This window comes from Anolis carolinensis, chromosome 2, assembly GCF_035594765.1.
Source record: "Anolis carolinensis isolate JA03-04 chromosome 2, rAnoCar3.1.pri, whole genome shotgun sequence".
NCBI lineage: Eukaryota > Metazoa > Chordata > Lepidosauria > Squamata > Dactyloidae > Anolis > Anolis carolinensis.
The window spans coordinates 29,590,545-29,617,347 of record NC_085842.1 but is presented as its reverse complement, the minus strand read 5'-3'; the positions used below and the strand labels follow the sequence as shown (position 1 = coordinate 29,617,347).

The following is a 26,803-nucleotide window of genomic DNA, read 5'->3' as shown; positions in this document are numbered from 1 at the left end:
TGCTTTGAATCAATTTTTTATTTAATTTAATATCATTTGATATTTCATACATAGTAGGTTACATTTTTCATTGCTTTGTCAAGTATTGTTTGCATGTACAGTAGAGTCTTACTTATCCAAGCTCCGCTTATCCAAGGTTCTGCATTATCCAATGCAGTTTTAGTAGTCAATGTTTTTGTAGTCAATTTTTCAATAAATTGCAAAATTTTGGTGCTAAATTCATAAATACAGTAATTATTACATAACGTTATTGTGTACTGAACTGCTTTTTCTATCCATTTTTTAAAAGCATGATGTTTTTGTGCTTAATTTGTAAAATCATAACATAATTTGATGTTTAATAGGCATTTCCTTAATCCCTCCTTATTATCCAACATTTCCCTTATCCAATGTTCTGCCAGCCCGTTTATGTTGGATAAGTGAGACTCTACTGTAATTGATATATTTCCAGCTATAGTCACCCCCCCCCCCCCACAATTATGTATTGGATTTATATTCCATTCTTCCTCTATAAACTTTTCTTACATAATACAGAAGCTTTCTTCCAGCAAAATCTACTAAATACTACTTTGCTATACTTGATTATATATATTTTTTCGTGTCAAGAGCGATTTGAGAATCTGTAAGTTAACTTCTGGCATGAGAAAATTGTCCATCTGCAAGGACGTTGCCCAGGGGATGCCCGCATGTATGATGTTTTTACCATCCTTGTAGGAGGTTTCTCTCATGTCCCCACATGAGGACCTGGAGTTATGATGTAGAGAGTACGTATAATGCACCTTGCTTCTGTTTTGAAGGGAAAAATGGGGACATCATCATGGGATGGAGGTGTCAGTCTCTGCACATGTCTCAAGATAGATTCAATAGATGTGCCCTGTTCTGGACGTCTACTTTGATATTCTGGGTGCCCAGCAAAATAAAAACAACCCAAGCTTTACAGAAGAGCAGCTTAGGGAGTCGGGTATGTTTAGCTTGGAGAAGAGAAAGCTAGGTGGGGCATGGTAGCCAATAGCCATGCTTCAATATTTGAAAGGATGTCACATTGAGGAGGGGGTAAGCTTGTCTTATGCTATTCTGGAGACTAGGACATGGATCAATAGATTCAGATTGCAGGAAAAAGAGATTCCACCTAAACATTAGGAAGAACTTGCTGGTGGTAAGAGCTGTTTAGTAGTGGAATATGTTGCCTGGGAGACTCCTTCTATGGAAGTTTTTAAGCTGAGGCTTGTGAGGATTTGTAAGAGACACTATGATGTCGTGAGTTAACTGGAAAGGGCATGTATCGACAGCTGATTGGCTGAGCCAGTCAGGAGCCAGAATTCTGGTTGGCTGCTGTCTCTAGCTTGGTGCTGAGGCAAATGGTTTTAACTGCCACTTTCATCTGGCAGAGGGAAGAGAGCAGCTAACTGGAAATTTATCAAGAAGGAAATGGCTGGCGTACTCTCCAAAGCCTGAATATTTATAAGGCATATGAGGCATATTTAAAGACTGTTTTAAAGGGACTGTTTATTCTTATATTCTTTGTGAATTCAGAAAGTCTGCTATATATCTTGTTGCCCTGTTTGAACTTTTGAACTGAAGTAAAGATACTGTTACTTGTTACACAAGCCTGAGTGACATTTTATTATACTGCAGGGTTTAACTTGATTCAGAAACTGTAGTAAAGCTTCTATTTATTTATTTATTTATTTATTTATTTCTACAACCTTCAACAAAGCTGAATGGCTATCTGTCAGGGCTGCTTTAGTTTTGTGTTCCTGCATGGCAGAAGAGGCCAAGAGGGCCATCCAGCCCTTACAATTTAGAGCAGGTACAAAGATGTGGATGAATCACCAATGCGGAAAAAAGGGAAGACTTTCTCCCCTTCAAAATCGATTGATCGGAAGGAATAGAGGGGTTTCTTATCTTCATCATAGAAATGCACTATTCCAGCATCATAGTTCAAAGAGACCTGGATCTCTTTTGGATCATAGTCTAGATCTAGAAGAGTAGGGGGTGAAGTAAGAGCTTTGTACTGATCGTCGTAACGTGCCATAGCCCAGATTCCTTCATCAGGCTCAAAATCAAGCTCCCCATCCCTGTCCACAGATTCCTGGGCTACGCCCACCGCCCAATAGTCACCATCTTCTACATCCACGATCCAATAATGTTTTCCAGAGGTGAATCCCTTCTTCCCAAGCACACAGCGGGCAAACTCAAATCTTTTGGAGCTGTATGGCAGATCCTGGCGGCTCTTCGCCCAGTGTACGCTTTTCCGATCGTCAGACACAAAGTACCGAGGATGGGCTGTTTTTGCATCCAGCGTCACATTTTCTGAAAGGGAATCAACACTGTGACGGAGTATCTCAGGTTAGAATCACATGGCCTAATTTAATGTTTTGGTGTGGTAAGGAACTGAACTGCAAGATGGCGTCTTATTTCTTTAAAGATGAGCTTTCCAAACATTTCATGTTGGTGACACCGTATCTAAACATGCGTAATTTATGACACAGGAATTCAGTTTTACTGCAGTTAGCACAGTGGGTTAACTGCTAGCTGTAGAAAATCTTGCCAACTGGGTGGTTGAGAATTCAAGCCGTGGGCAGGGTGAGCTCCCACTGTCAGCCTAGCTTCTGCCTACCTAGCAGTTCGAAAGCAGGTAGATTGAGCAGATAAATAGCTTCCGCTGCCATTTCTAGATGTCCTCCAAAAACCCAAACAATTGGGCCACTCAGTTTACAGAAAATCTACACACACTGATATACAGGGTATTTGAAAAAGAACTCCCTAGTTTTAATGTGTTTTAACTTAAAACTAGGGAGTTCTTTTTCAAACACCCTGTATACCTACATAAAAGCTCCAACCATCCCCCCAAGTCAAATAAAGAAGCACAATTAAAGACCTGGCAGACTGTGCTAAAAGAATCTGCGAACTCCACCTCTCCAGGGTGAACTGAACCACCTAAACTGGGCTCTACAAGCCAATGAAAACTCCACCACAGATATTAGAAGAGCTGTAAGACCAAAAACAAGCCACGAGAGGAAAGACAAAGATCCACCCAGAGGAAAAGTGTTCTCACCATACATCAAGGGAAACACTGACCGCATAGAGTAGCTGATGAAGAAACACAACCTACAAACTATCTACAGATCCACTGAGAAAATCGAACAAATGCTACGTTCAGCAAAGGGCAAGAGGGATATTCTCACCTCTTCAGGAGTCTACCATATACCATGCAGGTGTGAACAAGTCTACATAGGGACCACCAAATGCAGCCTTGCCCAGACACGAATCAAGGAATATGAAAGGCACTGCAGACTAATTCGGCCAGAGAAGTCAGCCATAGCAGAGCACTTGATGAACCAACCTGCACGCAGCATTTTATTTGAGAACACAGAAATGCTGCACCACTCCGACAACTATCATGTCAGACTACAAAGAGAAGCCATTGAAATCCATAAGCATGTGGACAATTTCCACAGAAAGAAGGAAATCATGAAAATGAACAAAATCTGGCTACCTCACAACCTATGAGGATGCCTGCCATAGATGTGGGTGACATGTCAAGAGAGAATGCTTCTCAAACATGGCCATACAGCCTGGAAAACTCACAGCAACCCAGTGATTCCAGCCATGAAAGCCTTTGACAACAAAGGTGAGATATACATCAGCAAATGTTGTTGTCATTAATAATTATTTAATAGTAATTAACAGCAGCAATAATTAGAGATCCATGGTTGATTATCCCAACATTTCAATTTTTATTTAAAAGCAGCTGATGGATCTTGTACTGGATTGGGATGTTGATGGAAGCAATAGGAAAACAGTTGTACCATTTCTTCCAATCTAAATTCCTTTTGGAACCTACCTAGCAACTTGAGGTCTGGGAGGATTTTGGTTAAGGAAATTATGTAAGGGTTAACCAAATTAAGAAACATGAGGAGCGTAAACTAGGAAATCTTACCCATTCCCATATCTCATCTGATATGGCTCTCTCTATTCATTTGGACTAATAGCTTACCTTTTATCCATTTTTTCTTTGGCGTGTTTTCTATAAAAAGAAAACAGAGAAGACAAAATAAAGAAATCCAACTAGACTTTAACAAACAAATCTGTCCTATCTTCTCTACTTGAATGAAACACTACCCATGTCTTGTTCATTATGGAAGATATCCTGTTCTGAGATGTTGGATATTTTCCACTCCACAGAGTGTTCATTTATGTTCATCTCTAGTTGTCTGGGGCATTCTACTGCAATCAATCAATCAATCAATCTGATGATTAGGACTGATGGTGTGACATGACTCACCAATTTGGTGCTTCCACCCCCTCTTTCATACCAGATATTCCTTAAATCCCCAACCAACAGGAATAATGAATGAATTACAGCCTTTATGTCTATAGACCCCCAAGGAGGGAAGGCTGGATAAGAGATAGACTGGATGGATCTTGTGATTGTTGGGAATCATCCTGGACTACTCAAGTCTAGATGTAGTTAGATAGATGATAGAGTTAGATTGAGGGAATCCTTTCCCCCATTTCCAAAGCATGCCTAGACAGGCTTTACTGTGTTTCACTCTATCCTGTTTACGTCACATCCTTTACTTTGAAGTTAGTCGAAATGTGAATCTCCAGGGACACTAACTTCTCATTGGTCAGAATGTCTTTTATGGCCCCAATAAACTGGACCATGTGGTTGGAACCATTTTGGTTCATTCTTCTCCCTTTGTTCTTCTAGCTAACAAGAAGCATCTCACCATCTCTCCTGGCAAGCTGTAACTATTTAGATGTTTGTTATTTTTCCTTTCTTATTTTTCCTTAGAAACCAGTCTAGAGTAGACTAGACAGCTCCCAAGCCTTTCTATCTACAATGGAGTTCTTTTTACCTGAATAAATACTTTTTTGAACTGAGACTCTGCAGTCCATTGGTCAAAGGCTTCTCTTTGCTTGCCCCGTGTAAGTAACTGTTGCATTTGAAAGCTTTTGCTTTTGCTACTCTGCTGATTTTTGGTGGAATCTCCCCCAGAGAGGGTTAAATTGAGTCTAACCACTCAGAGATTACCACAACAGTGATGTCTTCCAACTCTTTGTTTCTATGCTTCTAAGTTAAGAGAAATTTGTCACCTGCATACTGATCCAACCTGGTGTTAACCAGATCCATGTTTTCAGCGATGGATTCAAGGATTGTTTTCAGTTCACGTCTGGGTCTTCTTGTTTCCTGCTCACATCTAGAAACAGTATGCACGCAGTTAAATGTGAGCTATTACTTTGTAGTATTGAGGGAATATTCTGTTACATAGTGAAGGCACTGTTATATTAAACTAGAAAAAAAACTGCACTGGACAGTAAGGACTTGGAATAATATTCATTATTATTGAAGCCAAGGGAATCTTGAAGCAGACCCCATGCCATTACGGCTGTCCAAAATAGCCAAAATAGCCAGAACCTGTTTTGAAAAACAGATCTGTGCACAACCCTAGTGGAAAGGGAATGCTTAAGATGGGAAATTGAGGTTAGGATCCAAAAGGTTCTGGTTAGCATAGTGGATTTGTCCAAGTAGAGTCCTTCTCATGGGAAAAAAGCAGGGTAGAAATGAATACATGTTTATTTCGTGTCAAAAGCATAATAAATAAGTTTAAAAGTAATAAAATAAAGGAATCACAAACAGCTAAATAGTTTTGGACCAAAAGCGGGCAACAGCAATTGCATTGTCCATAGCTTTAAACAACTCCTCCTCTGTACATGAGGCAGGGCATTGTGGGCAAGCATACCTATGAGGAGTTGTTTGTGAATTAATAATAATAATAATAATAATAATAATAATAATAATAATAATAATAATAATAATTTGGAACTTATGCCTCAAGTACCACCTCCCAGCAGCAAAGAACTGGTGGGATCACAAACCTGCAAAAGTAATGGAAAATGAGCACGCAAAGATACTGTGGGACTTCCGAATCCAGACTGACAAAGTTCTGGAGCACAACACACCAGACATCACAGTTGTGGAAAAGAAAAAGGTTTGGATCATTGATGTTGCCATCCCACTTGACAGTCTCATTGATGAAAAACAACAGGAAAAACTCAGCTGCTATCAGGACCTCAAGACTGAACTTCAAAGACTCTGGCAGAAACCAGTACAGGTGGTCCCGGTGGTGATGGGCACACTGGGTGCCGTGCCAAAAGATCTCAGCCGGCATTTGGAAACAATAGACATTGACAAAATTACGATCTGTCAACTGCAAAAAGCCATCCTACTGGGATCTGCACACATCATCCGAAAATACATCACACAGTCCTAGACACTTGGGAAGTGTTCGACTTGTGATTTTGTGATATGAAATCCAGCATATCTATCTTGTTTGCTGTGTCATACAATAAAATAATAATAATACGTACCTGTTCAATAAATCACCAATGCCCTGAAGGATGAAAAGGGAAAAATTATTAGCCCCTGCTGCAAATGCCATTAAGCATTTTTAGAGTCTGGATGTTTCATTCTCTGTGTTTAGTGGCAAAAGGCAAGAGCTTAATCCATTCTGGGAAAACCTAAAAGAAGCACCTATTCCTTCTACTGTCTTCTCCATGGCCGACCCAAGAGAACATTGCTGCTTCCTCTTCTCCGCAGAATGATCCTTGACTTATTTGTGGCTCATAGCAAAATGTTGGCCTCTAATCCTGCTCTCGGCTTATACATGAGATTGACTTGCAGATGAATATATATGGTAATATTTTAAGATATACAGTGTTTCCTCACTACTTCATGGTTCACTTTTCGCGGATTTGCTGTTTCACGGTTTTTCAATAAACACTAAAAGAATATAATAAACCATAAAAATATGATTTTTCCTTCCTTCCTCTCTCTTTCTCCTTTCTTCCTAAGGAGAAGCCTAAGGAAGAAAGGAAAGAATAGCCGAAGGGAGAGAAAAGGAGGCTGAAGCAGCTTTGTGAGATTGTAAACAACACAAATATAGTGTCCCTACTTTGCGGATTTTCACTTTTCACGGGTGGTCCTGGAACGTAACCGCCTCGATAAGTGAGGGAACACTGTGTGTGTGTGTGTGTGTGTGTGTGTGTGTGTATATATATATATATATATATATATATATATATATATGTATATATACACCAAATAATTTTTATTAAACATTTTATGAAACATTTTTCATACTGAAAAATATCATACTTAGTATGTGAAATATTTTTGAAAAGAAAACTCCACCACACTATTAAAACGATAGTTTGTTTCATACACTACACTAAGCCACTCTGAGGCCTCATCAACAGTGATCACTAAGGTTGGTATAGTTTTGGATCAGCTCTATGATGGCTTTAACATGAACTTACCCCCCGATATCTCAAGAATTTCCCAAAAATCAGGCTTTCCCCCAACATAGGCGCTATCTGTACTGGCCATTTAATGCAGTTCCAAGCTGGCTTCAAACTGTGATGACTAGACAACAAAGTTCTATAAAACTGTGCCAAAGAAAGTCTCTAATGTGCATTACTGTTCTGTGATTTATGTAATCACCATCTGGATCTTAGACTGGTTCCAGAATTTCCTATGTCTCCAGCTGCACAGAAAAACCACTTTCTTCAATTCTTGGTTTGAAACTGCATGGAATGGTCTGTGTAGATGGGCCTTAAAGGTAGTGAGGACAGCAGTATAACTTAACCATTACCACCATCACTTATAATGTTTTATAGTGGCTACATTTCCAATATGCTGATGAAAAAATAAACACAAAAATGAGTGCCCCTGGTGATTAAAGAAAATAAAATTTTGCATATGTGCAAACTTCAGCACTTTAAACAAATTTAACTCACTATTTCCCATATTCCTTTCAGCCATGCAATCTTTTGTCAGGAGCATGGCTTAATGCTATGGAATCCTGGGATTTGTTGTTTTGGTGAGGCACCAGTACTCTTTCAAAGAGCAAGCTAAAGACCTCATAAAACTACAGCTCCCATGATTCTATAGCACTGTGCGGTTGCACTTAAAGTAGTGTCAAACTGTATTAATTCTATGGTATAGATGCACCCTGTATGAACAAAATCATGCCATGAGCATGCACATCCTGAAATCTCACACTGGCCTGGGACAGACCCATTAACTTGCCCTTGTTTGCTTCAGCTCTCCCATATGAACGATCAGAGGCACCTCTGGCAAAGCCTCACCTGCAAGAGTCCAAAGGATGACTGCTTAGACTTCTCTTCTATGTCGGTAATCAGCGTATTAAGACAGGATAAATCATTGGATGCTTCAGTAACTATCTGCAGATTTGCTTCACATGTGTTTAGTAGGGGCATCAAAGTCTGGGATTCTTTTTTTGGAAAATTGGGTCCAATGCGCTGCTTGGCAGATTCCACAATACTCTGCAAAGGGCAGATGTCAAAAGGGAAGGAAGAGTCATGAAAGCCAATATGATGGAACAGCCAGTGTAATTTCAGGCACTTTAGGTTAGCCATTGATAGTCCAAACACAATACAGATAAATTAGTATTGAAATATTTCTACTGAGACCCTGTATCCTGGAACCTAAGAATTAAACATATGATATTTTTGTAGAACTGGTTTGCCAAAGGCTGTCCAGGAAGTGTGCCAGTAAGCTCTGTGGATAAGAAGATAATTTCAGCCAAAATAACAACCATCTTCAGCGAAAGCCAAAACTATGATGCCAACCAGCACAGCATATTACATTTAAATTAAGAAAAATAAAAATACAAGAAGTGAGTATAAGGAAATGTAAACAACCCATCCAGGCAAAGACATGTCTGATATATAATGAATTTCCATCACAACTGTGCAACTGCATTGTCTTTTTTTAACTTGCTGTGTAATGATCCTCGATTAAATCCAAAGGTCATATCAAAATCCATAATTTTGGATCCCAAATCCACCTTGGCTTATACATGAGGTCGACTAATTCATGAGGATATACACAGTGGCACAGTGGGTTAAACCGCTGATGATGCTGAACTTGCTGACCAAAAGGTCGGCGATTCAAATCCGGGGAGAGGAGTGAGCTCCTGCTGTTAGTCCCAAATTTTGCCAGCCTAGCAGTTCGAAAACATGCAAATGTGAGTAGATCAACAGGTACTCCTCCGGCACGAAGGTAACAGTGCTCCATGCAGTCATGCTGGCCACATGACCTTGGAGGTGTCTTTGGAGAACACCGGTTCTTTGGCTTAGAAATGGAGATGAGCACCAACCCCAGAGTCCAACATGACTAGACTTAATGTCAGGGGAAAACATTTACCTTACTATACATGGAAAAGATACAAAACAGATAAGGTTGCAAATTTATTTCCCCAAATTTGAAACCTTAAGACATTCTAAAAGGGAACATCAATGTTGATTTGCCCATTAGACAACAATGTTTTTGCAACCTTAGGAGCTCAGGTGACCAAAACAGAAAATTCTCAGGAATTCTTCAGATTATATACAGATGTACAGATGCAAGGCAATCCTTGAATAAAAGGATGGGAGGAAGGAGGTATGAGGGATACCTGGAAAGTAAGGTAAGTATTTTTTTTAAAATACAAAGAGCGCATTTGCTTTATTAAAACTTACATGGATTGTGGCATAGGTATTACATTTTTCCCACATGATCGCATAGAGTTCAATACATGTTGTCATCTGTGGGAGGAGTTTTTTTTATGCCTATGTCTAGAAATCTCCCACTGCCCTTTTCAGCCAGAAGGAGATGGCTGCAGAAGCTGCTCGGCGGTAGTTCCCTAAAGTCGCAGTTACTCCTCTTCCTCTCCATCACCTTCCTCCTCGTCCTCGTCCTCGCTTTGGCAGCAGCATGTTGCGCTCAGCCATGGCACGGCTCATCGCGTGGGTTCGGCAGCTCGGGGAGCCCCTCCAGCCAAGAGGCAGTCTTGGCCTCGCATCTGCCATCCGCTCCCAGTTCCGGCTGTTGTTGCTGCTTCCTCCTGCTCTCCCTCCTCATCCTCTTTCACAGCCGTCAGCTCCTGCTGATGGGATCTGGTGGTTCCTCAAAGCAGACTGGCTGAAAAAAGTGTCGGGAGACCTCTAGACACGAGCATCAAAAAACTTATCCCACCGATGACAATCTGTATTGAACTCAGTGGTGATTATGTGGGAAAATAATGTAATACCTATACTATAATCCATGTAAGTTTTATTGAAATACTAGCTTGGGGACCGGACGATGCCCGGGTTATTTGAAAAAGGCATTGTTTGTTTTTGCACATTAGGTATTCTCAGTTTGGTGTGGGTGAACTTCAATTCCCAGAATCGTGGGTCAATCCTCCCCGAATCCTGCCAATATTCAAAGTTGGTCTGTGCACCAAATGTGGTCCAGATCTGTCTTTGGCTGGTCATCGTCTGGCTGCAGTGCTCTCTGGATGGAGGTGAATTACAACTCCGAGATTCCCGGGGCAATCTTCCCAAAACATCGGTCAGTATTCACAGTAGGCCATATTGAGTCTGTGTGCCATGTTTCGTCCAGATCTGTCATTGGCTGGGTTCAGTGCTCTTTGGATGCCACTGAACTACAACTCCCAAAATCAAGGCCTGGTTGCCATAATCTTGCTTTTCTTGATGTTTAACTGCAACCCAGCTTTTGCACTTTCTTCTTTCACCTTGTGTATATTATGTGTATAGATAGATTCATTTTTGTATGTTTTTTAAAAAAACCTTGTAACCTAATTTCCCAGATATCCCTCGTACTGCAATTGTGGAAATTGTTCCCCAAAAGCTACCAAATTTTATATATATATATATATATATATATATATGGATGGGGCAGCATGTTGTTGGCCAGGAGTATATTATATTATATACAGATCAAAACTCGTCAAATCATTTCATTACAGGGCTTGGAGAATTGCATTTTATAGCAAAAGAATGCATATCCTGAGCACTCTTCCCCCCGGATTCCTGTAAAATTTGTTCAGATGGATTTGGCGCTTTTTGGAAACAAGTTTCACAATCGTTGCACCGGGAATGTGTTCCAAATCATTGCCCCAGACTCACTTCTTCCACCACAACATGCAGAAGGTATCATATAAACCATCCAAAATCAGGCCAGAGTGTAAGTCTGTGTCACTCCAATGTGTAGTATTGTGATAGCAAAAATACACACTGTTAAAGGGGATCAAACAGAAGGCCAAAACACTGGAAACTGCCTTACAGTGATTGAAACCACAGTATGTCTAGTCCAGTATTGTCAGCTTGGACTGGCTGCAAGGGTTCTCCAGGTTCCAGATGAAACTGTTTCATAGCCCTACTTTGTGATCTCCGGTGCATCCTGATTGCTCCTTATCCAAGGACTAACCAGTCCTGATCCTGCTTAGATTCAAAAATTAGATGAGACTGGTGTGGCATGATACAATTCAACCGTGCAGACAAAGATATCATCGCTGAACTCAACTATCGTATAATGAAAGTCACAAAAAGTACATCAAAGGGAAACTTCTTTTAACATTGAAAGTTGATTTCCTAAATTCAAGTCTTACTGGGTTGTTGTGTGTTTTCCGGGCTGTATGGCTATGTTCCAGAAGTATTCTCCCCTGACGTTTCGCCCACATCTATGGCAGGCATCCTCAGAGGTTGTGAGGTACCTCACAACCTCTGAGGATGTCTGCCATAGATGTGGGCGAAACGTCAGGAGAGAATACTTCTGGAACATGGCCATACAGCCCGGAAAATACACAACAACCCTGTGATCCCAGCCATGAAAGCCTTCGACAACTCAAGTCTTACTGCTGGATCCAATAAGCTGGACCCACCACTGTCTCAGATAATAACAACATATCACAGACCCCATTGAGTTCAGGGGGATTCAAAGCCAGATGGAAGAACTCTGTAATCAAAACCTTCAACAGACCAATTCCAGTGAACCGGGCCCTATGGGGATCGTTAAGTGCCGAATACATGCAGTTTCTGGTTGCTTGAGAGTTACCATTCAAATAGGCTTAACTAATACTATATCCCATACTATACCATACCACTTTGTATTGACTTGATATTAATATTGAAATACTGTAATTGAAAGCAAATAAAGGCAACCTTAATGTAGCACAGTTTTACTGTATTATAAGAAGCCGCCAGTGGTGCAGTGGGTTAAACCCTTGTGCTGGCAGGACTGATGACTTGAAGGTTGGGTTGCTGACCTGAAGGTTGCTGGTTCAAATCCAACTCAGAGAGAGTGCAGATGAGCTCCCTCTGTCAGCCCCAGCTCCCCATGCAGGGACATGAGAGAAGCCTCCCACAAGGATGGTAAAAACATCAAAACATCTTGGCATCCCCTGGGCCACGTCCTTGTAGATGGCCAATTCTCACACCAGAAGTGACTTGCAGTTTCTCAAGTTGCTCCGAAAAAAACAATCAATATTATAAAATCAGTTTTGTGAATGCAGTATGCATTATTTCTTTGATATTTTTTTTTGCCGGTTGCTTTTGATCCAGTTAACTGAGGGTCTACTGTGTTAAGATTGTGAAGAAATCTTTGGGTTGTGCCAAGTGCTTTGCTAAATAAAACTAAATGAAAATACCCAGTTATCTCTATATGGTACAGCTATGTGGCAGCATTTGCCCATACGGGCTTTAGCAAAGCAGGTTAATCACCAGCCCAGCTGCAGTAAATCTTGCCAACCGATAGCCGGGTCAGGGTGAGCTCCTGACTTTCAGCTCAGCTCCCTGCCCACCTAATGGATCCAAAACAGCAATGTGAGTAGATTAATAGGAACCACGTTAAGTGGGGAGGTATTTTAGGCACGATGTTCCAGAGGAAAGTTTACGAACAAAGAAAGCTTTTCAGCAAGGAGATGGAGCAACAGCACCCCCCGGTGGCTGGAACTGAGCATAGCCTCTAAAAGATGCCGAATGATGAGAAAAAGCCTAAATATACCTCTGTCTGTTGTTTGTCTTGTCATTGTATAATCGGCATTGAATGTTTGGTGTATATGTGTTATGTGATCCTCCCTGAGTCCCCTTCAGGGTGAGTAGAGTATAATATAAGTACTGTAAATAAATAAATAAATAAATAAATAAATACCTTCAGTTGTTGATAATGGTGCCTATTGTACACAACTGCTCTCTGTAGTTCATCTCTTTCTTTTGCCAGTTTTTGCAAAAAAGTCTGGATTTGATCCTGAAAGAAAGAAGAAAGAATTTGCCACCTAATGCTCATATTCGCATAGTGGTTGTTCTAAACTTTAAAACATCTACAAATTTTAAAATTAAACTTATTTTTGAACTTTAATGTCTATATTGCTTTTGGCCATTCTGATAGTCCATACAGTGTAGATTTGGTTCAAATCCCATTATACATAATGGGATAACAAAATTGTGTCCTTTAAGTAAAATGGCCAAAACATGGTTTGATTCTGGGACATATTTTTTTTTAAAATCCAAATTGTAGGCAGTGGAATCTATATGCAGTAGAGTCTCACTTATCCAACATTTGCTTATCCAACGTTCTGGATTATCCAACGCATTTTTGTAGTCAATGTTTTCAATATATCGTGATTTTTTGGTGCTAAATTCATAAATACAGTAATTACTACATAGCATTACTGCATATTGAACTACTTTTTCTGTCAAATTTGTTGTATAACATGATGTTTTGGTGCTTAATTTGTAAAATCATAACCTAATTTGATGTTTAATAGGCTTCTCCTTCATATCTCCTTATTATCCAACGGTCTGCTGGCTTGTTTACGTTGGATAAGTGAGACTCCACTGTATACATAATTCATGGTTACAGAGGGCTGACTGTAATGCCTTGCCATCATAAGTCTACAAACATCTTTGTGGTTGGTTTGGGGAGCCAAGAATCAGGACAAAACTTGGAAAACTGAAATCATTTCCTTTTACATGCAAACCAGCTGACACATGGCACAAAGATAAAGATTGAGCATGTCTTATGTGAAATGCTTGGACCAGAAATGTTCTGGATTTCAAATTTTGGAATATTTGCAAAGATGGACCTGAGCCAAAACAAAAATATATATATATGACATAGGAACCTGTTATATGTATACTAGCTTTAAGATAATTTTGTATATGATATCTATATGCACCAAAGTCATGCATGTTTATCCAATTGTACCACAAAAGCTGTTGCTAGGTAAGGTGGGCCTCTGTGTTGTCAGTGGATTGGCTGTTGCTAGGTGAAGGATTGGTGGTTGCTAGTTGAAATGGCTTTCTGTGATGTCGCTGTGAAAGAAAGGTGATGTGTATGAGGGGAAGGGAGGGAAAGAGGAAAGAAGGAAAGCGTCAAAGTAGGGAAGGAAGAAAGAAGAGAAAAGAAAGAGGAAAAAGTATGAGAGGAGGAAAGAAAAGAAAGAAAAAGAAGGCATGACAGTAGGAGCGCAGTGATTCCTTCGAAACCTGGATAATGTAAAGTGTGTACACTAGTTTGAAATAACTGTATGCATAAAGCGAAGTTTGCATACACTGAACCATCAAAAAGCAAATACAGTAGAGTCTCACTTATCCAACATTCGCTTATCCAATGTTCTGGATTATCCAACACATTTTTGTAGTCAATGAGGGGAGGTGGGGTCGCGGTGGTCTATAAGGATTCCATCCCCCTGACCAGGTGCCCCGTCCCACAGTCGACCATGTTTGAATGTGTCCACCTGAGGGTGGGAGACCGGGACAGATTAGGGATTCTGTTAGTGTACCGACCACCCCGCTGCACTACAGTCTCCCTGCCTGAGCTAGCTGAGGTGGTCTCGGGCCTGGCGTTGGAGTCCCGGCGGCTCATAGTGCTGGGGGACTTCAATGTCCATGCCGAGACTAACCTTTCAGGTGCGGCTCAGGACTTCATGGCCGCCATGGCAACCATGGGGCTGTCCCAACACGTATCTGGTCCCACCCACAGTGCGGGGCACACACTAGACCTGGTCTTCTGTCAGGGATGGGAGGAAGGTGGCGGTGTGGAGGAGCTCACCATCGCTCCTTTGCCATGGACCGACCATCACCTGATCAGGTTTAGACTTACTGCGCCCCCAACCTCTGCAGGGGTGGTAGACCTAAAATGGTCCGCCCCAGGAGACTTATGGATCCAGAAGGATTCCTGACGGCTCTTGGGGAATTTCCCGCCTCCTCGGCAGGTGATCCTGTTGATGCTCTGGTCTCTCTCTGGAATGGAGAGATGACTAGGGCAATAGACACGATCGCTCCGGAGCGTCCCCTCTCGAGTAACCGAGCTAAACCAGCTCCTTGGTTTACTGAGGAGCTGGCAGCGATGAAGCGAAAGAAGAGGGAACTAGAGTGCGTGTGGCGATCAGAGTATAACGAGTCAGACCGAACACGGCTAGGCTCCTATTTTAGGGCATATGCCGCGGCAATCAAAGCTGCAAGGAGAGTCCACCTTGCGGCCAACATTGCGTCTGCACAGAACCGTCCAGCAGCGCTGTTCCGTGTCATCAGAGGGTTGTTAACTCCCACCAATCAAGGTGGGAGCCCTGATAACTCGGCAGCCCGCTGTGAAGCATTTGCTCGGTTCTTTGCAGACAAAGTCGCTCTGATCCGTTCCGACTTTGACACCATATTAACGGCAGTCTCTGAGGATGTAACGAGTGCACCTGCTTGTCCAGTTTTGTTGGATTCATTTCAATTGGTTGAGCTCGAGGATGTGGACAAGATCCTTGGAGAGGCGAGACCGACCACATGCATCCTAGACCCCTGCCCATCCTGGCTGGTGAGAGAAGCCAGAGGGGGATTGGCCGAGTGGGTGAAGGTGGTGGTGAATGCCTCCCTTCGGGAGGGCAAGTTTCCAGCGAGCCTAAAAATGGCTGTGATCAAGCCGCTGTTGAAAAAGCCATCATTGGATCCCACTCAATTCGGAAACTTTCGGCCTATTTCCAATCTCCCCTATTTGGGCAAGGTCTTGGAACATGTGGTTGCCTCGCAGCTCCAGGGATTCTTGGTGGACACTGATTTTCTAGATCCGGCACAGTCTGGCTTCAGGCCGGGACATGGTACCGAGACAGCCTTGGTCGCCTTAGTCGATGATCTTCGCCGGGAACTGGACAGGGGGAGTGTGTCCCTGCTGGTTCTGCTGGACCTCTCAGCGGCCTTCGATACCGTCGATCACGATATCCTTCTGGGACGCCTCGCGGGAATGGGACTTGGAGGTACTGTCCTGCAGTGGCTCCACTCATTCCTGGAGGGTCGGTCCCAGATGGTGTCATTGGGGGATGCCTGCTCGGCCCCACAACCGTTGTCTTGTGGGGTCCCGCAGGGCTCTGTATTGTCTCCCATGTTGTTTAACATCTACATGAAGCCGCTGGGAGAGATCATCAGGAGTTTCGGGGTCCGGTGCCATCTGTACGCAGATGATGTCCAGCTCTGTCACTCCTTCCCACCTGTCACTAAGGAGGCTGTTCAGGTCCTGAACCGGTGCTTGGCCGCTGTGTCGGACTGGATGAGAGCCAACAAATTGAAATTGAATCCAGACAAGACAGAGGTCCTCCTGGTCAGTCGGAAGGCCGAACAGGGTATAGGGTTACAGCCTGTGCTGGATGGGGTCACACTCCCCCTGAAGGCGCAGGTGCGCAGTCTGGGGGTGATCCTGGACTCATCGTTGAGTCTGGAGCCCCAGGTCTCAGCGGTGGCTAGGGGAGCCTTCGCACAATTAAAACTTGTGCGCCAGCTGCGACCGTACCTTGGGAAGCCAGACTTGGCCACGGTGGTCCACGCCCTTGTTACATCCCGTTTAGACTACTGCAACGCACTCTACGTGGGGCTGCCTTTGAAGACTGTTCGGAAGCTTCAGTTAGTCCAACGGGAGGCTGCCAGGTTAATAACTGGAGCGGCGTACAGGGAGCGTACCACTCCTCTGTTACGTCAGCTCCACTGGCTGCCGATTAGCTACCGAGCACAATTCAAGGTGCTGGCTTTAGCCTATAAAGCTCTAAACGGTTCCGGCCCAGCTTATCTGTCCGAACGTGTCTCCCGCTATGACCCACCTCGAAGCTTAAGATCGTCGGATGAGGCCCTGCTCACGGTCCCGTCAGCCTCACAGGTGCGGCTGGCGGGGACGAGAGACAGGACCTTTTCAGTAGTGGCTCCCCGCCTATGGAACGCCCTCCCCATTGAAATCAGGCAGGCTCCCTCCCTCCTATCCTTCCGTAGGAAGGTAAAAACTTGGTTGTGGGGCCAGGCTTTCGAATAAGAATCAGCAGCATTAATTACTATTATGTATGCTGGAACTCAATTGACAGACCCAGTCTTTTAAACTTGTACATGCCTATCTATATTTTATAAATGCATTTTATGAATGTTATATGTAAGTTAATTTTTAACTGATTTATAGTGTATTGTACTGTTTTTATATGTCTGTTTTATTGTAAGCCGCCCTGAGTCCCCTGTTGGGTGAGAAGGGTGGGATATAAATATTGTAATAAAATAAATAAATAAATACATTGTGATTTTTGGTGCTAAATTCATAAATACAGTAATTACTACATAGCATTACTGTGTATTGAACTACTTTTTCTGTCAAATTTGTTGTATAACATGATGTTTTGGTGCTTAATTTGTAAAATCATAACCTAATTTGATGTTTAATAGGCTTTTCCTTAATCCCTCCTTATTATCCAACATATTCGCTTATCCAACGTTCTGCCGGCCAGTTTATGTTGGATAAGCGAGACTCTACTGTATTAGCCATCCACGTGGAACATTTTCTATTCTGGAGTATTTCAGATTTTGGAATTCTGGAAAAGGGATCCTGAAATCGTTTTCTCAACAATTATATCCTAAGTTTAACATGGGCTGCAAGTACTGGATGAAGGATCTGAAGCATTTCTTTCATAGAATCCTAGAGTTGGAAGAGACCCCCAAGGGCCATCCAGCTTAACCCTTTTCTGCGGACAGTAAGACACAATCAAAGCAGTCCCAACAGATAGCCATCCAGCCTCTGCTTAGAAACCTCCACAAAAGGAGACTCCACTGGGGTCTGAGACAGTGTCATGTGTTTTTCAAGACACCAGCACACCTGCATGCCATGAATTCACAGTCAAGGTTGAGGAATGAAAACAGAAGGGAAACATCTGGAGGCTGGCGTGGGAAAGAGCCTGATAAGGACTGGCTCAGATTGGAAGGTATTGAGCTGAGAGCTTGCTAGTGTTTTCTTTATTCGTAACTTTGCTATTTAGTAGTAACCAAGCATTGAAGAAATGTCCAAGATTTCCTCATGACTGGATTTAATTGCTATCAAGGTTCTGCCATCATCACCAACACTGCCGAAAAGCCAGACTATCTCCGCTTGCCTTAAAACAGGCATGGGCAAACTTTGGCCCTCCAGGTATTTGGGAATTGAAGTTCAACACACCTGGAGGGCCGAAGTTTCCCCATGATAGTAAAGGTAAAGGTTTCCCCTGACGTTAAGTCCAGTCGTGACCGACTCTGGGGGTTCGTGCTCATCTCCATTTCTAAGCCGAAGAGCCGGCATTGTCCGTAGACACCTCCATGGTCATGTGGCTGGCATGATTGCATGGAGTGCAGTTACCTTCCCGCTGGAGCAGTACCTATTGATCTACTCACATTGGCATGTTTTCGAACTGCTAGGTTGGCAGAAGCTGGAGCAACAGCGGGCGCTCACTCCGCTCTCGGGATTTGAACCTGGGACCTTTCGGTCTGCAAGTTCAGCAGCTCAGCGCTTTAACACACTTCGCCACCGGGGCTCCATGATACTCTGACTTAAAGAGCATCTTGAAGAACTGGGACACTTTTCCCCTCAGGAGATATTGGATTTTAGAATAGGGATGAGGGCAGTTCACAAATGGGTTTTGCAGGCATATCCCAACTCTATTGCCACAGAGATGGAGTGGCTGTCTCTCTCAGACATCTGATTCTGGATGTCATGAAAGGGCAGCAAACAGTTTATTCTTTCATTTATCATTTCATTTTAGTATCAAAATAAAATGGCTGTTGGTCCTGTGCACTTTTAGATTTGGATAAGGGAGGGCAGCAGCAAGGGGTCCTGAAAGTGGGCAAATTTTGGAGGAACAGAAAAAGAAGAAAATAAGAGTTTATGGGGTGGAGGAGAGAAAGAATATATAAAAGTCTGATTAAGTCTATATCTTACATAACTGGAATGATAGTGGAACCTATAGTTAAACTTTAACTGAAAAATGTTTCTAGAGATAGCTATTCTGGCTTGTTGCAATGAAAACAACAGGCTCTTTTGGTAAATCATTAGCTTGTGCAAAGTTTCTGCCATAATAATGTGTGTTAAGCCTTGAAAGCCCCAGAAGACCCCTTCCTTGTCGAACCCTGATGTGCCCCTATCACTTATTCCAGTATGCCGGAAATGAGAACTTGGAAAAGTTTGCTTTTGGACTACAAGTCCCAGAATGTAGCCATGGGAGATATTGGGAACTGTGATCCAAAGTAGTTGTTTTTGTAAATGCTGGATTGGCAAATATTTCTGCCTAAAAGTGTGTGTCATTTATCTGATCACAAGCACGGTCCGTTGGGATGAGGGAGAAGGCCTTCTCGGTTGTGGCCCCCTGACTTCGGAAAACTCATCCCAGGGAGACTAGGTAAGCTCTACACTGTCCACTTTTCACAGGGATTTGAAAACCTGGATGTTTCAGCTAGCATTTGACAACGCATAGTCCCTAGTTATAAATACGCAGTCCCTAGGTTGCCTGATAATATTTTGTTCTCTGTACTTTACCCTATGGTATGCTGTTTGCACTATCTCATGCCTGGCCCTTTTTACAACCTGGTCACACGTATCGTTATTGGTTATTATTGGTTATTACTTTCTGGTTATTATTTTCTGTAACTATACTGGTTATTATTTTCTGTTGAGCATTATTATGATTGAGTTTCAGTGCTGCTCTTTTATATTCTTAGCTAAAGGTAAAAGTTTTCCCTGACATTAATTCTATTAGAGTCCGACTCTGGGGGTTGGTGGTCATCTCCATTCTAAGCTGAAGAGCCGGCGTTGTCTGTAGATACCTCCAAGGTCATGTGGCCGGCATGATTGCATGGAGCGCCATTACCTTCCCAACAGAGCGGTACCTATTGATCTACTCACATTTGCTTCTTTTCGAACTGCTAGGTTGGCATATTCTTATGTTTCATTTAATTGTATTTTTATCTGTTATATTTTACTATGTTCTTATTTTAATTATGTTTTTGCTTAATTAGATTGTTTTGTATTTATGTCTTGTGGGTATTTTGTCCCATATGTAAACTGCCCCGAGTCCCTTCAGGGAGATGGTGGCGAGGTATAAGAATAAAGTTATCATCATCATCATCATCATCATCATCATCATCATCACCACCACCACCATCCAATTGAAATAGTTTCATTTTTAAAAAAGGTGCCAGCAAGAAAATGACAAGCGGCTAAAAGTCTGTATTACTAAAAACTTTAAAAAAAACCTGTTGTACTTCAGTTTTTTTAAAAAAAGAATGCTGCCATCTGGTTGATCTGATTACATTTAATGCTTAAAATAATGCCTTTATCTGTTGCACATAGAAGGGTGCAATGTGATGAATAGAAATAATAGGTTTTGCTGCTCTGAGTCCCTTTTAGTGGAGGAAACAGTGAAATATAAATAAAAATATATAATCATATTAATACTAATTAACTACCTAGCAGGTTGTGGGGCCCCCGGTGGCACAGTGTGTCAAAGCGCTGAGCTGCTGAACTTGCGGACCAAAAGGACCCAGGTTCAAATCCGGGGAGCGGAGTGAGCACCTGGTATTGGCCCCAGCTCCTGCCAACCTAGCAGTTCGAAAACATGCAAATGTGAGTAGATCAATAGGTCTCTGGCGGGAAGGTAACAGCACTCCATGCCGTCATGCCGGCCACATGACCTTGGAGGTGTCTACGGACAACGCTGGTGCTTCGGCTTAGAAATGGAGATGAGCACCAACCCCCAGAGTCGGATACGACTGGACTTAACATCAGGGGAAACCTTTACCTTTACCTTTACTAGGCTGAGTAACCCTTATCCAACATGTTTGGGATCGGAAGTGTTTTGGATTAAAAAAATGGAGTACCATGATGACATATTTTGAGATGAGACCCAAGTCGAAATACAAAATGTATGTTTCATGCACACCTCATACACATAGTTTGGATGAATGAAACAGTGGGCACCTCTAACAGTGTAGAATTGGTGCAGTTTGACACCATTTTAAATGTCATGATTGAATGCTATGGCATTGTGGGAGCTGTAGTTTGATGTGGCACAAGCACTCTAAAGGAGGGAAGAAAAATACCTTGTAAAACTACAGCTCTCAGGATTCCATAGCACTGAGCCATGGCACTTAAACTGCATTGATCCCACAGCATAGATGCATCTTCAATATCCTGCTCAGAAGCAGCAGCAAAAACTGTTGGGTTTCATTCCTGGACTGCAGTCTTTGTGTCATCGAGTTTCCAGTCTTCAATGAGTAGTTAGACTATAGACAGGGCTAAGCTCAGGGATTGCTTTCCTTACATTCCTATGCATCTATATATATAAATGAGTGATGGCATCATGGCGACCCACAAAACAACAAATCTACAGGCCCTCCAACCTCGAAATTTGACAACACAACCCATCATCCATGCCTCTAGGTTGATACAACAAAAAGAAAAGAAAAATAAAGTCCTGATTAGAGGAAAAGGAATAATTGTTTTTATCAAATTACTGCCAGTTTAGAGGGCTAATCTCTGCCCACTTGGGCTCCTAGCAACCAACTCAGCCCAGAGACAGGCAGACTTAGGCCTCACTTAGGTCTCTTCCACAGATTATCTAATTTGCACTGGATTATATGGCAGTGTAGATTCAAGGCCCTTCCACACAGCTATATAACCCACTTATAATGGACTTAATGTCAGGGGAAAACCTTTACCCTTTACCTTAACTACCACCAATTCCTCAATACTTTATTTCCCATACTGTCGGAGTGCGCAGTTTGGATAAACACACATGCAGCGGAAGATCAACGAAGAATCACTGGCACCAATAAAGAGGCTGAAGCCTGTTTGGCTTTCTACAAAAGATTTACTAACAAACGGAAAAACTCTCAAGACGATATATACAGACAGAGTGCAGAGAGGCAGAGAGCAGAGGGCAGAGAGAAGAAAGACATCAAAGAGGACGTCAAACCATACTTCGCCACAGCAACGCGTGGCCGGGCACAGCTAGTGCCTGTATAAAGGACATTAAGCCTGGCTGCTTCCTGCCTGAGGGAATCCTTTGTTGGAAGGTGTTTTTTCTCTCTCTTTTTTTTCTCTCTTTTCTCAGAAAGCATTCATATATCCGAGAAAGATATATATGTATTTACATATATTCCCTATATTTATTCAATGTTCTTCTTTCTTTTATGTACATTCAAAATTATAAATATATATATTTTTTTAAAAAGGAAAGTGTTGTCTCGAAACCAGACAAGAACCAATCAGGGCCAGCTAACACTTCCCAACGAAGGCTTCCTCCAGGCAGGAAGCAGCCAGGCTTTGAAGCTTCAAGGCCATTAAATGCTAATCAAGCTGGCCAATTGAAACATTCACACTTGCCTCAAACAGACCAGAGTTCTTTCTCCCACCCTGGACCTTGCGGAATGGACCAGAAGACTACTTACCTTTCTATCGGCACCATTACTGCTTATACTTTATTGTTCTTTTTCTTTCTTTTCTTTTCGTCTTTTCCCTTCCTGCTTTCTCTCTCTTATTCAATTTTTTCCCCTATTATTCCACATACCTAAAGTATTTTAATCTATATAAAAGGGTAATGAAATTTTGGCCTAGGACAAAACAACAAAACTACACATCCCAAAAGCACTAAACTTGGCAACACAACCCCTCATCCATGCCTCTACGTTCATACAAGAAAAAGAAAAGAAAAATAAAGTCCTAATTAGAGGGAGAGGAATAATTGTTTTTATCCAATTGCTGCCAGTTAGAAACTAAGCTCTGCCCACTTGGTCTCCTAGCAACTAACTCAGCCCAGGAGACAGGCAGACTTAGGCCTCACTTAGGCCTCTTCCACGCGGCCTATAAAATACAGATTATCCAATTTTAACTGGATTATATGGCAGTGTAGACTCAAGGCCCTTCCACACAGCTATATAACCCATTTATAATTTTATATTATCTGCTTTGAACTGGATTATCTTGACTCCACACTGCCATATAATCCACTTCAGTGTGCATTTTATCCAGCTGTGTAGAAGGGGCCTCATACTTCGCCACAGCAACGTGTGGCTGGGCACAGCTAGTATTTCCTAAAGGGCTTTGTTTTTACTGCCAACCACGGTCTCCTCCCCTTTTGATGAAGTAGCAATGGAATTCTGTGAGGGAATTTCCTTTTAATTTGAACTGCCCCGGGAAGGCCATGCAGTCTCCACCACTGTCTCTTTTGCTTTTCTTTCTCCCTCAGAGGATGCATTTTGCCTCTCTGTAGGCAAAATGTAGGAGCCCCCGTGGCGCAGCAGGTTAAACCACTGAGCTGTTGAACTTGCTGACCGAAAGCAGTTCGAATCCGGGGAGCAGTGTGAGCTCCTGCTGTTAGCCCCAGCTTCTGCCAACCTAGCAGTTTGAAAACATGCAAATGTGAGTAGATCAATAGGTACTGCTCCGGCAGGAAGGTAATGGTGCTCCATGCAGTCATGCCGGCTAGATGATCTTGGAAGCATCTATGAACAACACTGGCTTTTTGGCTTAGAAATGGAGATGAGAACCAACCCCCAGAGTCCGACATGACTAGACTTGATGTCAGGGGGAATCTTTACCTTTACCTTAGGCAAAATGTACCTTTTACCTTCTTTAGAAGATGAAATTAATAAGCCAGTTAGCTCCAAGACTTTTCTAGCAAGAATGTTTTTCTTTTACTTTAATCAATCTTTTTGAACTCTGCCATCCTGAGCCATCCTAAAGATTAGAAGGCTATCCCTGCTCACCACATGTAAGTTTCTGCTAGTTTACTCCTGGTATCTTTACTTACTCTGCTATATTTTGGTGGAATTATCCTAACTGAGGATTATTTTTGAGCTTGACAGCTCATATTCCCCAACAAACAAAAACAAATGAACAACAAACCCAATGACAGTTTTGAGAAGTTATAAACGGATGTAATCAGATCATATAAACAAATCAACAATGCCACGCTCTTAGGCACCCACGGGTGTTAGGAATAGTGGGAGTTGAAGTCCAAAACACCTGGAGGGCCGAAGTTTGCCCAGGCCTGATCTACACTAAATAATTAATGCACTTGACCCCCCCCCCCTTTAACAGTCAGGGCTCTACGATAGGGAGAATTAATGCAGTTTGATCCCACTTTACCTGCAGTCACTCAATATTATGGGAACCTGGGAGTTGTAGTTTGGCTTTTATGCTGGTGCTTCACCAAAGGGCCATTCCCAGGAATCCATAGCATTGAGCCTTGGCTGTTAAAGTGGTGTTAAACTTTACCAATTGTGAAGAAGAGTATAATTATATTTTGTTTATAGATGATATGTGTATTTGATTTTGGTTAAACGGCCAGGTTTGGCTAAGGTTAAAATGGTGAGTATTTGAATAGGCAATATGTATGGGGAAAGGTAGCCATCTTAGAATGCTAGAGCAGGTTACCATAGCAACAGGGGCGGAGCCAACCGCCGCCTGGAAAGGAAAAGGGGGAATATTTCAAAACCCAGCAGTGGGTGATTCTCTAGTCACAGAGAAGGATCTGATTCTTGTGTGGAGAATCAGGCTGGCTTAAATAGAAGGATTTGAGTCAGATTTAGGTTAGACCAGACTAGGCAAGTTAGGTGATTTGTCTAGGGTCAGTTATAGAGTCTGTGGATTAGGGAACATTAATCCCAGGGGATCCAGGAGGATCAGGGTTTAGTGTAATCCAGAGAAAGAAGTATTTTTGAAAGTTTAACCACCTTATAACTGTTTGTAACCATTAAGCGAAGTGCCTTTACCAAGTTATCTGAAACCATCAAGCTCTGTACCTGCAATAAACTTGTTTTGATTTTGTTCAAATTAAGCCTCTGTCATACTCTCATATTAAGTTAAGTAACATCAACACCTGAAGTGGAACAAATAGAGAAAGCTTATAAGAACCAGTACCATCTGCCTGACGTCTCTCCATTGGTGGCAGCGAAGAAGATAATCCAACAAATCACTAATTAACATCATCTCTCACAAAACATCTTTATTAAGTGGTGGTATCTGTGTGTGTGTGTGTGTGGGGGGGGGGATTAAAAAGGGTTCCATCTCTGACACACATTCCTGTCAGACACCTCACCTCTGTACATATTGGTGGCAAGGCTGAGGGGATTCAAAGGGGATTCCAATCCCTGCCACCTCAGCTCCTTACACCAATGTTTAGGACTTTGGAGGTGTGGGAATCCCGGGCGTATGATGCTCAAACCTGTGCAAATCCATGGGTCTCGCTTACCCGGTACTCTTGGGCAGCCTCTTCGATGGGGAGCGCGGTGTGGGCTTTGTGGGCTCGGGACTCCCTGCAGATCAGGCAGAGGAAGGCTTTGTCTTCCTGGCAGAAGAGCTTGGCGGCTTCCTGGTGCTTCTCGCACATCTTCGGGCCGCCCCCCGCCGGCTTTGGCCGGGCCGCCTTCTCAAGCGGCTGCAGGCTGAGCTGCCGGATAGCCTCCACCAGATTCCGGAGATCCCTGTTGGGCAGGAGATTGTCCGAAGGGAAAGGGATCCTGCAGCGGGGGCAAAGGGACCTCTCCCCCTGGCACTGCGAGATGCACGCCCGGCAATAGTTGTGCCCGCAGTCGATGATCATCACCGGGTCCTGGAAATAGTCCAGGCAGATGGAGCAAGTGGCATCGTCCTGGAGCCTGGCCGAGGGGTGCCCACCAACAGCCATGGCTCCTCTTTGCTGGAGACGAGAGGGAAGAGCTGTGGGAGGGGAATGCAGAAAGAGAGGCTGCTCAGAAACGAAAGCGAAACCGAAGAAGACAAGGCGAAAGGGAGGCGCCAGAGCAGAGAAGCAGGCAGGCAGGGAGGGAGGGAACTCTGTCCTCTTTCCCTGCGGTTTCCCCATCGAAGGATCTCACTCCAAGCAGCAGCCTCACATGGAAGAGCTCCTCCAGCTCCCAGGAATGAACCACAGCCATAAGGCATTTGGTGTGTTGTGGCACCACCAGCCAGGCATTGATACCAGGAAAGATTCTGGAGAAGATCATTAAAGAGACCGCCTGCAAGCATTTAGGAAGGTGCTGTGAGTTTTCCGGGCTGTGTGGCCATGTTCCAGAAGCATTCTCTCTCTCCTGACGTTTCGCTGCATCTATAGCAGGCATCCTCAGAGGTCTGTTGGAAACTAGGCGAGGGAGGTTTATATATCTGTGGAATAATGTCCAGGGTGGGAGAAAGAAAGAACTCTTGTCTGTTTGAGGCAAGTGTGAATGTTGCAATTGGCCACCTTGATTAGCATTGAATAGCATTGCAGCTTTGCTGCTTCCAGCCTGAGGGATTCCTTTGTTCCTTTGGGTGATTAGCTGGCCCTGATTGTTTCATGTCTGGAATTTCTCTGTTTTCAGAGTGTTGTTTTTTATTTACTGTTCTGATTTTAGAGTTTTTTTGTTCGTGTTCATGGTTTCCTCCTTTCAGTTGAAATGGTCTACATGCTTGTGGATTTCAATGGCTTCTCTGTGTAGTCCGACATGATGGTTGTCAGAGTGGTCCAGCATTTCTGTGGTCTCAAATAATGTGCTGTGTCCAGGTTGGTTCATGAAGTGCTCTGCTATGGCTGACTTCTCTGGCTGAGTGAGTCTGCAGTGCCTTTCATGTTCCTTCATTCGTGTCTGGGCAGTGCCGCGTTTGGTGGTCCCTATGTAGACTTGTCCACAGCTACATGGTATATGGTGGACC

The 26,803-nt window shown here is 42.9% G+C and overlaps 1 protein-coding gene across 1 annotated transcript; it reads right to left on the bottom strand.

The window, feature by feature from the left end:
- Positions 1 to 26,086, bottom strand: LOC100565099 (E3 ubiquitin-protein ligase TRIM39). Its single transcript, XM_008105630.3, has 7 exons — positions 25,365 to 26,086; positions 13,007 to 13,102; positions 8,158 to 8,355; positions 6,379 to 6,401; positions 5,104 to 5,207; positions 4,001 to 4,030; positions 1 to 2,313 (listed from the first exon to the last, which is right to left on the bottom strand). The coding sequence occupies exons 1-7, from the start codon at positions 25,974 to 25,976 to the stop codon at positions 1,802 to 1,804; spliced, it is 1,575 nt and encodes a 524-aa protein (XP_008103837.1). The 5' UTR covers positions 25,977 to 26,086; the 3' UTR covers positions 1 to 1,801.
- Positions 26,087 to 26,803: the final 717 nt, after the last annotated feature.